The sequence below is a fragment of the Volvox carteri genome (genome assembly GCF_000143455.1).
Source record: "Volvox carteri f. nagariensis unplaced genomic scaffold VOLCAscaffold_73, whole genome shotgun sequence".
NCBI lineage: Eukaryota > Viridiplantae > Chlorophyta > Chlorophyceae > Chlamydomonadales > Volvocaceae > Volvox > Volvox carteri.
Genome location: NW_003307616.1, coordinates 198,386 through 209,745, shown reverse-complemented (window position 1 = coordinate 209,745; position 11,360 = coordinate 198,386). Strand labels below are relative to the sequence as shown.

At 56.1% G+C, this 11,360-nt stretch overlaps 2 protein-coding genes across 2 annotated transcripts; one reads left to right on the top strand and one right to left on the bottom strand.

Moving 5' to 3' along the window:
- Positions 1–903: 903 nt before the first annotated feature.
- On the bottom strand, positions 904–7,171 carry VOLCADRAFT_107666 (uncharacterized protein). Its single transcript, XM_002957363.1, has 8 exons — positions 6,969–7,171; positions 6,784–6,896; positions 6,429–6,689; positions 5,861–6,028; positions 4,524–5,449; positions 3,057–3,301; positions 2,512–2,658; positions 904–2,093 (listed from the first exon to the last, which is right to left on the bottom strand). Exons 3-8 carry the CDS (start codon positions 6,545–6,547, stop codon positions 1,485–1,487), a joined length of 2,214 nt encoding a protein of 737 aa, XP_002957409.1. The 5' UTR covers positions 6,548–6,689; positions 6,784–6,896; positions 6,969–7,171; the 3' UTR covers positions 904–1,484.
- Positions 7,172–7,304: 133 nt separating this feature from the next.
- On the top strand, positions 7,305–9,294 carry ASH2L (uncharacterized protein). The gene has a single exon (XM_002957409.1). The coding sequence runs from the start codon at positions 7,532–7,534 to the stop codon at positions 8,591–8,593; it is 1,062 nt and encodes a 353-aa protein (XP_002957455.1). The 5' UTR covers positions 7,305–7,531; the 3' UTR covers positions 8,594–9,294.
- Positions 9,295–11,360: the final 2,066 nt, after the last annotated feature.

Sequence of the window (11,360 nt, the reverse complement as noted above, 5' to 3'; positions counted from 1 at the left end):
ATGACCGGTTGCGAGCGCGAGCTGATGGTGTATGGATAAGAGGGATGCGGTAAGGGGTCAATTTTTCGTGCGGTGATCGATCGAAAACGAATCTCCCAAGGGAAACTTGATCCCACTGTTCGCATCTCTCCCAGTCGCGACCCACCCACGCCTTCCGTATCTCCAACCTTTCAAATATCATATCCTGGCTGGGTGGCCTTGAAACTGTTTGCTGTTGCTGCGGACATTCTCAACCCTCATGCTTCAAGGCTTTTTTTGAACATTATTGGATTGGCGAATAACGCGCTGGCGCGAAGGATCGCTACTGTAGCGGTCCTTCACTGTATCAGTGATGAAACACGATGTAAATGTGCAAAATCACCTACCAGCTAATTCACGTTACAATAACATGATAATAAAAATACAGCCATCATATCTGATATGGCACCTGGCCCCGACTTGAAATCGTGCTACGGCATATCTAGCCGATAGATGGCGGAAACGAAGCGAAACTTGCCGAACAAGCACTTTGAGAGGCATAGCATAAATGTCATGTGAGTTTGCTGTTTTGTCGACTTCCCCATCCCCTAAATCCCCGACCGACCAAATTGCGCCGACCCGTTGATTTAGGCCAAGTACCCATAGGGGAAATAGCAGGTGTGGCGTTTCCCCAAAAGGCAAGATAGCCACGCTGGTTTGCGTGTGTCTTCCTGGAGGTGTTTGTCTCTTCGCAGCTGGCGGCAGCACAGCTACCGATGGTTCTATAGTAGTAGAATCGCGTGCAGTGCCGGGATCTTTGAAAACTCTCTTGACACCATGAGGCTATCTGCCATGTGTTTAAGAACACAGCAACTAGGTACCGTTCCTGAGCCAAGGTACAGCCGTTGCGTGCCAAGTTGACCTTCCTCTAAACCTCTACGGATGCATAAGAGCATGAATAACACGTATTCATAGCCGTGTGCTGCTGACGACGACGACAGAGGTACATACGGTACAGAACAGAACAAAACATCGCCACAGACACTGAACACATTAAAACTGCTCAGCACAATCGCCTTCCCGCAGCACACATCGCCTTAGGACCTTCGCCTCCCGCCTCACATCACGAGCGACCCAGATGCTGGATAGCCGCCTGCGGCTGGTTCATCGCACACCATGCCGCGCCCCCACCCCAACCATCCACTTGGCTGAAGCCAAGAACCTAGGCGCTATGTTCCACCTTAAACCGCGAAACGCCGCTTCGCTCATGACCTGCTTGCCCCCAGAGGAGACCGCCTGCGACATACTGCTCCACAAGCGCAGCAGGGAAAAACAAAGCCATCGCCATGCCGTACGCTCCACCGTACTCAATCATAAGGTCCACAATGCACCATGTACATAATTCATACGCAAATTGCGGTGACAACGATATGCAGTAGCCAGCACCTTTTGACATTCTGTTCACCGTCCACCGTCCAAGTCAGTACCCCCCTGCTGCGTTTTCAACTGCTTAACGCATTTCCTGCTCAGTAACCGTACCCAGGATATGCCCCGTATCCCTGATACTGTGGCGCAGCCTGGTACTGCCCGTACCCGTAGTATGATGAATATGCCGCCGCTGCTGCTGCTGCTGCAGCAGCAGGAGGGCCAGGTGGGTAATACCCTGCCGCGGCGGCAGGTGCCATCATGGGCGGGGGCGGAGGCACTGCCACCGCAGCGGACCCAGAGGCTGTGGTGGCGCCTTCAGGACGAGCCGTCTTTGCCGCCGGGGCCCCAGCTGACGCCTCCGCTACTCGCTTGGCACTGGCGGCGGCACGCGCTTCCGCCGTCACCGTCGTTGGCAACATAAAGCGCTGCGCGTGGCGCGCCGAGACCACCTTGACCTGGTCAATCGTGCCGTACATGTCCGCGAAGTCTACTGACCGTGCTGATAGCTCTTCCCGGTCGCGCTCGGGCAAGCACCGCCCTGCTGCCGTTGCAGCCACCGCGCCCTCCGGTGGCGAGCCTGTACACCTGTTGTACAAGTCCAGCGCTCGTGACACAGCCTCTGCCCCGCCAACTAACTCTTCAAAGTGTATAGCTGCCTCCCACAAGCTGCGGACGCCTGGGCATTGCTGCAACGCGTCGTCCAGAACCTGGTGACACATCGGAAAGCACCGAGGTGCAAGGGCAGGTCTCTGTTTCGGAGATCACAGGTGATAAGAGCGATTTCTGGTTGTTGCTGCAGCGTCCACGCAGGAGGCGTGGCAACGTGCCCAAGAAACTACCAGCAACTGTGAATTAAACCGGATACAAGCGTAACAGTTCTGTGACCACCGGGATTGGCAGGTACTACGGAATATCTCAGGCCTTTATTAGGAAGAAACCTCCTCTATCGAGCGTTACTTGTGGCCTCCGGAGCAGTGGCAGGCCCTGCTCGGACAACGAGCCCTAGCAACAAGGCATAAAGCAGCAGCAGCAGCAGCAGCAAGAGTCCCGCGGCAACGACCGAGACACTCTGGCAGTTCCCGTGCATTTGATCGGGCCTAGTCCACCACCAACTCCCCGTCACACCTTGCGCGCCGCCGCCAGGTCTCCCGTGTTGCGGCGTAGGAAATGCGCGTAATGGATTGCTAGGAAGGGGTAGATGCGCGAGCTTTCCTTTGCCTTCTCCTCGTTCATCAGTTCCGACAGGTAGTGGCACGCAGCCTCTAGGTTGCCCTGGGGTCAACGAAGCCGCAAACAAGGCACACAAGGCATTCACGTGGATACGCACGTGAGGACGAGAAGTTGATGCGGTTACTTATGACATCAGAAGCTGCGGTTAGGACGCATGGAAGCACAGTTTGGAAGCCTTCACCTCAGCATGCTTACCAAACCAGGGTTGGAAGGTGTGGGCTGCCCCCTGTTCACCTGCCCCGCTAATAGAGGCCAACCTGATGCCGTCTGATGCCCCACAAGGACAACGAGGATAACATCTGCACGCGATCTTTCCCTTGATGGCTAGTGGCACCCGCGAAGGCCTGCCCTTCTTCCGTACAAGTCCCAAGGTAGACAGCCACCCAGGCGAAACAGCAAACACCTTAGGTAGCCATCGGTGTAAAGCAGCAACCACCCACCTGCCGTCGCTCAAAATTGGCGGCTGCTGTAACCGCCTCAAGGAGGCGAGGCGCCACGCTGTTCAACAGTTGCTTGTAGCGTGCGCGAGCACCCTCCACGTCGCCATGCCGCTCGTCGAAATGCGCTGCAAAGAGATGAATCTCCGGCCGCCGTTTGCAAAAGCCCATCACTGCACGCTCAAGCGCCGGCTTGGCTGCCTGTGGATCAGTCCGCTCCAGGTAGCGCACGTAGCGTTGCCAGAACTCTGTGCGCATGTGGAAGTGTGATGAGGTCGCGGAGGTAGACGCCGCCGACGCCACACGGTAGCGATGGCATGGGGGCAGGGAGGGCATGGGGGCAGGGAGGGGGGCCCAGGCAGCGATTAAGCTTACGCGACTCAGGCACTTGCCCAAGTGGGGCGGAAAGAGCAGCATAGAGCAGGAGAAGCGCCCCGAAGGTGCGATGCCCGGGACTCACCTCTGGTGCGCACCCGGGGCCATGGCAGGGCACATACCGGAAGGAGTAAGTGCGCGCGGCAGCCGCAAGCTTTCATTCATAATGGCTGTACGTGGTGCATGTTACAAGAACACCGGCTTCCGCTGTGTCTGCTGTTGCTGCTGAAGGCTGCCGCCCCGAGGTCAACAAACAAGCTGACATTACAAGACCCCAGGGGACGTCGGGACATCATGGGGGACCATGCGCAGGGGACCGTAACTGACGTAACTTGGGGTGCAAAAGGTAAGGATGCAAGATGCAGCAGCGACAATAGCAATGGCAGGAGCAGCGGTGCAGCATCAGCAGCAGCAATCTGCGTGCATACCGCATGTATGGGGCCTGGCTGGCTTTGTTGTCGCGCGCACTTTGGTTCGCCGGGGGACCCCTCGAGGGACCCGCCAGGAGGTCAGCCTGCAGGCCAACACAAGACAGCGAGCTCTGCCGCCAATCAGCGCTAATCAGGCCCGGCCGAGGATCCGGACCGAGATGGCAACGGCAGCAGTTGCAGCAAAGTAAACCAACCCAGCCAAACATCCTCGGCCATGTGACAGGGATTACGCGTTGAGCGCGCCATAGCCCTATGCGGCAGCTGGCCTGCACTATGAAGGGTCGCAGGTGACTGTCAGGATGAGGCCGCTTCCGTGACTGTGCGGCGCCGCTCTCGTGCGCTGGCGACGACCGGTATGAAGCCGTGCGCTCTGGCTCAGCTGCACGGCAAGTGAAGCCTGCAAACCTGCACAACACGAGAGGCCCACTGCGAGGCCGCGGCCGCACGCAAACGCTGCGCGAGCAAAGGACCGGCGCGGGCCCTCCATGGCCGAAGCCGCGTTTCCATCAGCACCCGCATAGATTCAGGCGGAACACACTACGCTAACCTGCACACAGCAGGTCGCAGCTTCCAAGGCCTACTACCTTACTGCCTACCTCCCCATCTACATCCTCCTTCCTGAAAAATCTTCATTTTTCCGAAACTACCCGGCATTGCTTCCCACCTGGATAGTTTGCACAAGCCACAAGACAGCGCTCGTACAGGGTAACGGTAGCCGTATAGTCACTGCGGCCCTCGACGTAGTCTAGGTAGCGAATCCAGTTGAAAAGCTGCACGCCATCAAGCGGCTTGATGTGGAAGTACGGCCGCCGCGCAGCATCCTCGAAGGGCTTGCGGCGCAGCAGCTCCTGCTTCGTCTGCTCATACAACCCGTCTTGCTTCCGTACCCAAACCTGCTTGATCTCCTCGTCTGTGACTACGATCGGCTCAGGCTTCGGCGGCTCAGCGGGTTCTGAGGCTGCCACGGCAGGAGGGGCCGCAGGGGCGGTCTCCGGCACTGCCGCTGCCTCGCCGGCATCTTTGTCCTCAGCTTCGGTGATAACGCCATCCGCCCCCTGCTCCTGCCCTTCGGATGCTGCTGACGCAGGAGCTGTAGTATCTGCTTCCGCAGCTGCGTCAGGGACAGCTGCCGCCGCCGCCTCCTGCTTCGCTTCCTCCATTGGCTGGTCCACGTCGCCGTTCGCCGCAGGCACTTCATCCTCCTCCTTGACCTTGATAACCCCAGAGGCAGCAGACTCCATGGCAACATCGGCGGTGGTCTCCGTAGCCTTGCCCTCCTCGCTTCCAGACTTTCCCTCAGCCTTAATGTCGACGGGCGCGTCCTCTGTCTTTATTTCCTCCATTACTGCTTCTCCAGCCGCCTCTGCCTTTGCCTCTGCCGCAGCAGCAGCCTCCGCGTCGGCTTTGATCTTGGCGTCCGCCGCTGCTTTGGCTGCTTCGGCTGCCTTAGCCTCCGCCACTGCTTTGGCGGCCTCTGCTGCCTTAGCCTGCTCGGCCGCGCGCTCCGACTCCAGGCGCAACCGGATGGAGTCGTAATCATTGGGCTGCACGATCTGGGCCGCTGCCAATGGATGAATGTAGTTCTTGAAGCTGGTCGGCATGATGCGGGCAGGACAAATAAAGTGGATAATGCAGGAGTTTCGATTCGAGTAAGATTTGGAGCGGTACAAGATATTAAGAATCACGTGGTTGTTGACATTCGTCCAAGCCGTGCGCGTGCAGGGGCGCGACGCCTCCCAGGTTTTCGCGACGGCTTCATGCACCGGCTCTGGAAGCCGGTTTGCAAATGCACGTTTTCAGCCAAAGCGTACTGCATCAGCCATGTGCTCCACGACGACAACCACAGAATAGCAGTCAACGAAACAAGTGGGAACAGGCCACTTCGTGGCGCTAGGGACCTCCCTTTACTCCAAGCCAGGCTTGCCACAGCCCCGCTAATGTTATCTACACACACGCAAAGAGGCAGCCATGCCGCTGGTAACTTAGGGTTTTAGCCCTTACCTGGTGTAGTACCGGTCCAGATCCCGCACTGGACAAGCCAATACGCGGCTGTACAGCGATGCAATGTGCATCGTGCTGCCGCGCTCCTGCTCGAACGCAAAGTACTTATCCCACAGCGTCTGGCTGTTGTAGTCAGTGCCCACATATGCTAAACCGCGCTCGAAGACGCTGGTCGCACGCAGATAGATGGGACAGGGTGAAGCAGGTTCATGAGGTAGGTGAGGGCGCTGTGTTCCGGATCGGGCAGGGCCATTACGGTAAGAGGGTTCCCCCCAGGAGGAGGGATCTCTGCCGGGATTGCTGCAGACGTGTGCGCACCATCCGCAACCGTGGCTTAGAAGACAGATGCAGTGTAACGTGGAGTGGAGGCTGGCAGGCAGTGTCACGCGTGGTCGTAGGGCTAACCCTAGCCCTCTGCTGTCCAGTCGAAATCCAGGTGGGAAAGCTCAACCCCGCCAACTGCTATGAAAGTAAAATTTAGAAAACTCCATGCGCTTTGCTGTGAACCGCCGCATGCCCCCACTCGCCGCATCCCACCGTTCCGGCTTGCCCATGCCCTCATGCGCACCTTCGGACATCATCCGCTGTCGCATCAGGAAGACCTTTTTTAAAGGTGGCGTAGTGTGCCCACAATTCAGAGCTGTAGGGGGTCGCTGCAACACCACGTTCGTACACGTGTGCTGCCATGTCGGAATTCTGGTGTCGCACCTCCGCATCTGCGTACTTCTTCCAGTAACCGTAACAGAGTGGATACTCCGCGAAAAACGCATCGTAGGCAGAACGGACTTTTTCGATGTCGTCCTGCGATGGAAGTACAATGACCACGTGGCTGTTCCTGTTGGGTCAGGTTCCAGTCCATCACCCCACCCACGCAGCATACTAGAGCCTCGACACACGAGCTGCACCACACCCGCATGCCTCACCAAACGATCTGCGGTAGTCAATAAGGAAGTCCAGGAAGTGAAGTCTTGCGGATCTGCCTGGACGGTCTGCCAGCGTTGATTGTATGCTTCGAGGTCCGGGTTTGGGGGCGCTGCTGCGGTCCGGAGTGAAATGTTGGACAACACAAGTATAATAGGCATGTCCTCCCTCTTTGCGCTCCACTTACCTGCAGGGGCGGCCTCTGGCGCCGGCGTCGTTTCTTTAGCCGACCCCGCAGCTGCAAGCTCCGCCTGCTCCATATCAACGTCCATTTGTGCTCAGTATCTGCTATCTACGGTGCCTATGTACAATAGCTTTCTATCCTCTGACAAAGATAGCTGGTTTCCCACTATTTGTGCTGACGGTGCCTAATAAAGTCCTTACGACGGTTTGTCCAGGAAGATAATTTTAGAGAGAAGGCTGGCAATGCTTGCAACAAAAGTTACTTCGGGCAAATGTAGCCGTACGACGGCGCCAAAGCATTTCCATGCCGGCATCCCGAGTCCTGAGAGCCCAGATCCGCAGGACATTCAGCAACTGTAACGCTAGGGTACAACATGTTCGGACCACCTCGCCGCCCTGATCGCAAGAAGGCCCAGCGCGAGCTGCGGCAAAGCCTTGTCCTTTTCGGCACCCTGTGCGTTACCGTCAGGGCCATTCCATACATCCTCCATCTCTACCAGAAGGCGACAGCTTAATGCTGCTCGGCCAGGCTTGTTGCGAAACGCCTGAGCAGTTTCGGCGGGCACCATGAGCGACAGGGCGAGATCGGTGGACCCAAGCGCAGCCGGCCAGGCAGGCCGCTCGAAAAAGCAGTCACAGGCCGATGCCAAGGGCACCAGGCGGCGGCCCGGGATGGCCCGGCCCATGGCTCAAGCAGAGGAGGTCGAAGTGAAGGAGAAGATTAGCTTGGTGCGCCTCCGATATGAGGGGGCGCCAAAGGATGGCCAGGATGACCCACATAGAGTACTTATATCTAAGGTGCACAAGGCCGCACAGCTCCAGCTTAGCGATGACCGGCTCAGCGTGACAGGCTACAAGGGTTTTCGCACCGCACGAAGCAGCCACGGCACGCACGAGGGCGCGCTGTATTGCGAGGTGCGAATCACACGGATGGGTGTCAGCGGGCACTGCCGCCTCGGCTGGTGCACGCGCAAGGCTGAGCTACAGGCGCCAGTTGGCTACGATACCTTTGGCTTCAGTTATCGCGACGTGGACGGCAGCAAGGTCAGCAACGGCTTACGCGAGCCCTATGGGCAACCGTTCCGGGAGGGCGATGTCGTTGGCATGTACATATACATGCCGAAAGGCGGACGCACGCTGGAGCCGCAGCAGAACGAGTATGCTAAGTACAAGGGCAGATGGATGCGCATTGAAGATCCTGAACCGAACCCAGAGCCACTCCCCGGCAGTGTCATTGCATTCACAGTAAACGGCCAGTACCAGGGCGTGGCTTTCCGAAATTTCAACGAAGGCACCTACTACCCAGCGGTGTCCATCTATACAATGCCGGAGCAGACGGAGGGTGCCATGGTCACGCTGAATTTCGGACCCCGTTTCGAGTATACTCCTCCCCAACCAGATGGTTGCCCGCCCGCGACGCCTGTCTGTGATCTCGCGTCGTCGTCACCTACACTGCCCGCTGCGGAGGCACTGCAGGGTGTGGCGGCGCCACAGGGTGTAGGGCCGTTGAATTCGGGGGCTCCAGAGGTGGCAGTGCAAGTGCCCGGTCAATCAGAGGGAGTCATGCCACCCCAGGGAGCTGTATCGCAGGACGTGGACATGAAGGATGGGCTGCCTGAGGCCCCCTGAGGCGGCGGAGGCCATTTGCGACGGTATATATATGGCTGCAGCGGCAGAGACGAGAACCGCCTGAGTGTATTTCAGTAGGTGGTGCGGTGCGTTGGAACGCATGCGGTGTCTGGGTTGAGGTTAATTGGAACATTTGCAGCTTCGTTGGGATTTTTACAGTACAGATGTATGTGTCGACCGAGGAAAATTTGTCCAGCACGTGCCCGTAGATTTGGTTAAGGCCCCCATTAAGCCTGTTGCCTGTGAGGTTTCGCATCAAAAGGCCAGGCAACTAGACCGCTGTCACAGACCGCTGTCACAGAAGTTCTCACACGCCGCCAGCTTGTAATTCCCGCGAGTTGGTTCGTCGACTGGACATCCAGAGGCGTCTTCATCAGACGTTTGCCCGCCGTGCAAGACGCATTTGAGCGCCACCTTCGTTATGAGGTGCTTTGCTTGTATTTGGACACATCAAGCAGTTGTTTGCCGCACATTGAGCAGAGGCCTGGACGGGGCGAGCATGGCGACAGCGACGTAACGGCAAATAATGCACATATCGGTCAGCCAGGCAAGAGCACGGTACAAACTTACCCTTCACATAGGCGCAGCTTTGGCAATAGAGCCCATCTTGGTGGAGATTCTGCCGAGAAAGGGAAAGGGTGCATTGTATAAGGGAAGGCGTGCGCGCGTATGTAAAATGGACCCATTGGACCACGTAAACGTTTCACGTGACCGAGGTGATCTGCGACAATGGCGTCCCGCATTTTCGTAATTAGCCGTTCGAGCGAAGAATAAGGTGTGTAGAATTCCAATGCGCTGACACTGTAGCAAGGTGGCAACCTCGGAAGCAAAACCTCGCCGACATGATGGGAGTCTTAGGACGACGGATAAAGAAAGATCGTGCAAACGGTTGCTGAGTTTTCAGATAAGGAGCTGCCAAGTGTTCCTACATCATGCCGATCGTCCTAACAGCTCACCTGCTTGCATGTTTTGCACTTCTTCTGACCGTACGGCTGGTACCTATGGGTAAGGGTACTTCGGAAGTCAGGAACCGGGATGAACATTCGAATGGTTTCCCAACCAAACACAAGTCCCATCCCTCTCTTACAAGCTATGAAGTAGGCAACATACCAACCCACCTGCCGATTCAAAGCAGTTACCTTGCACAGCACAGACCTCCGAGAAACCATAGCACGTCATCCCGCTATCCAGACCGTCATGTGACATTTCCCGCATGTGACCCCTCTACAAAGCGTACACTGTGCATAACCCAGGCTGAAGTCAGAAAACTAAACTATGGAAAAGTTGACCATGTTACTGATAGCTTGTCACATCGTCAGGGCACGCCGCTTGCCTTACCTCTTTGCACCTGTCAAAAGTTTGTTCTCGTTGACCTTACGCCCACTACTTTCACCCTGTTTGTCGGTCTTGCTGTCTCTCCACTTCTCAGGGCAAGCTACCTACACAAACGAACGCAACATAAAAAGGTTGTTACTAACTTGTGACTTGCCAGGCTACACATGTACCACAAACCTTTTGAAGTTTCCTCTCACAAGCTTGGCAAACCATAGTATTGATCTAATGCTGGAGATTCAGGTGGACCTCGGTTGACAGATGGCGCACCACAACCAAACGTGAAGGGAGCATCACGAAGCTGTAAATTAGCAGGCCTAAGAATCACAATGTTGCGCAAGGACTGAAGCTGGCAAGGATAAAATCGCAGGCTGCAAAGGCTTGGTACGAAGAAGCAAGCAATGATACGCACATTCGCTTATTCTAGGGATGGAGCTGTGTAACAGATACTTCTTCATCATAACAGCTTGATTCTTTTCGGGTCCACCTTGGACTCGGTTGTGTCGTGCAGCGCTTCTCGCGCAGGCAGTTGACGTGAGTACTTGCTTCATTTAGGTGTTGTTGTGTGCGCCTCAGAGGTCCACTCACGCACTTACGCGTGCAGTATCACACTCAGTGAAGTGACAACGCCGAGACAACTATCACTACCCAATCAATTTGGGTCTTGCCTTAAACTCTATCTTGCAGGGCCTTCCCTTCAACTACCCACGTTGACAACCTTGCAAAAAGCCACTTCCAATGACTTTAAACCGTTATCCCTGGACCGTCCATGGCACCCCCGGCTTTCACGGACACCCCCGCACGTGTGTGCGGAACTTGTAACTTATTATCTACAGACGTCTTGAGCAAGAGTTTTGCAAATACTTGGTTTGAACCAGAGCTTTGGCGGCTTCCTGGGTGCCTGCGCTGTGCGTGTGCGTCCCACCTCTTGCTGCGTTTGGTTCCGCGTTCTTCTTCCCTGCCTTTATTTCTGCCTACTCTGAGAAGTTGCGGCTTTCTGATTTTTCTTCGCCTTGTAGCTGTCTCTTTTTGGCAAGGACCCCGTATGTGGGTATGTACTAAAAACTTTTTAGTCGTGTCTGAGCTTAGAGTGGGTTTAAGTAGCTTTGAGGATTGTTACCGGCTAGAGCTTTCCCGCTTTCCTTGGTCGCCATCTTACTCATTTTCTGATTCCTTAACTCTCTTATGAAAATTAAGGGGTCTCAACCTTAGGAGTTGGTCCCCATGCCAGTTGTCGTATGGCATGTGTATACATAATGCGGCGTGGCTCTCGGCTTGTGAGGAGTCCCACTGGCGCATGGCAAGACAGTTATGTCCGCTGTCCGGATTCCCATGAAACATCCCTCTCCTGGCGACGTTGTGTCTGGCTCTACTAACGCCCCAGGCTTCAGACGGATGTGTTAAGGAGCATGGAAGCAATTTCTCAATATGAGCG

Coding starts and splice junctions, on each gene's coding strand:
- VOLCADRAFT_107666 (XM_002957363.1), bottom strand. CDS start 6,547: ATGGCAGCACACGTGTACGAACGTGGTGTTGCAGCGACCCCCTACAGC. Junction 5,450..5,860: donor CTGGACCGGTACTACACCAG/GTAAGGGCTAAA, acceptor CATGCCGACCAG/CTTCAAGAACTACATTCATC. Junction 2,094..2,511: donor ACCTGGCGGCGGCGCGCAAG/GTGTGACGGGGA, acceptor ATGTGTCACCAG/GTTCTGGACGACGCGTTGCA.
- ASH2L (XM_002957409.1), top strand. CDS start 7,532: ATGAGCGACAGGGCGAGATCGGTGGACCCAAGCGCAGCCGGCCAGGCA.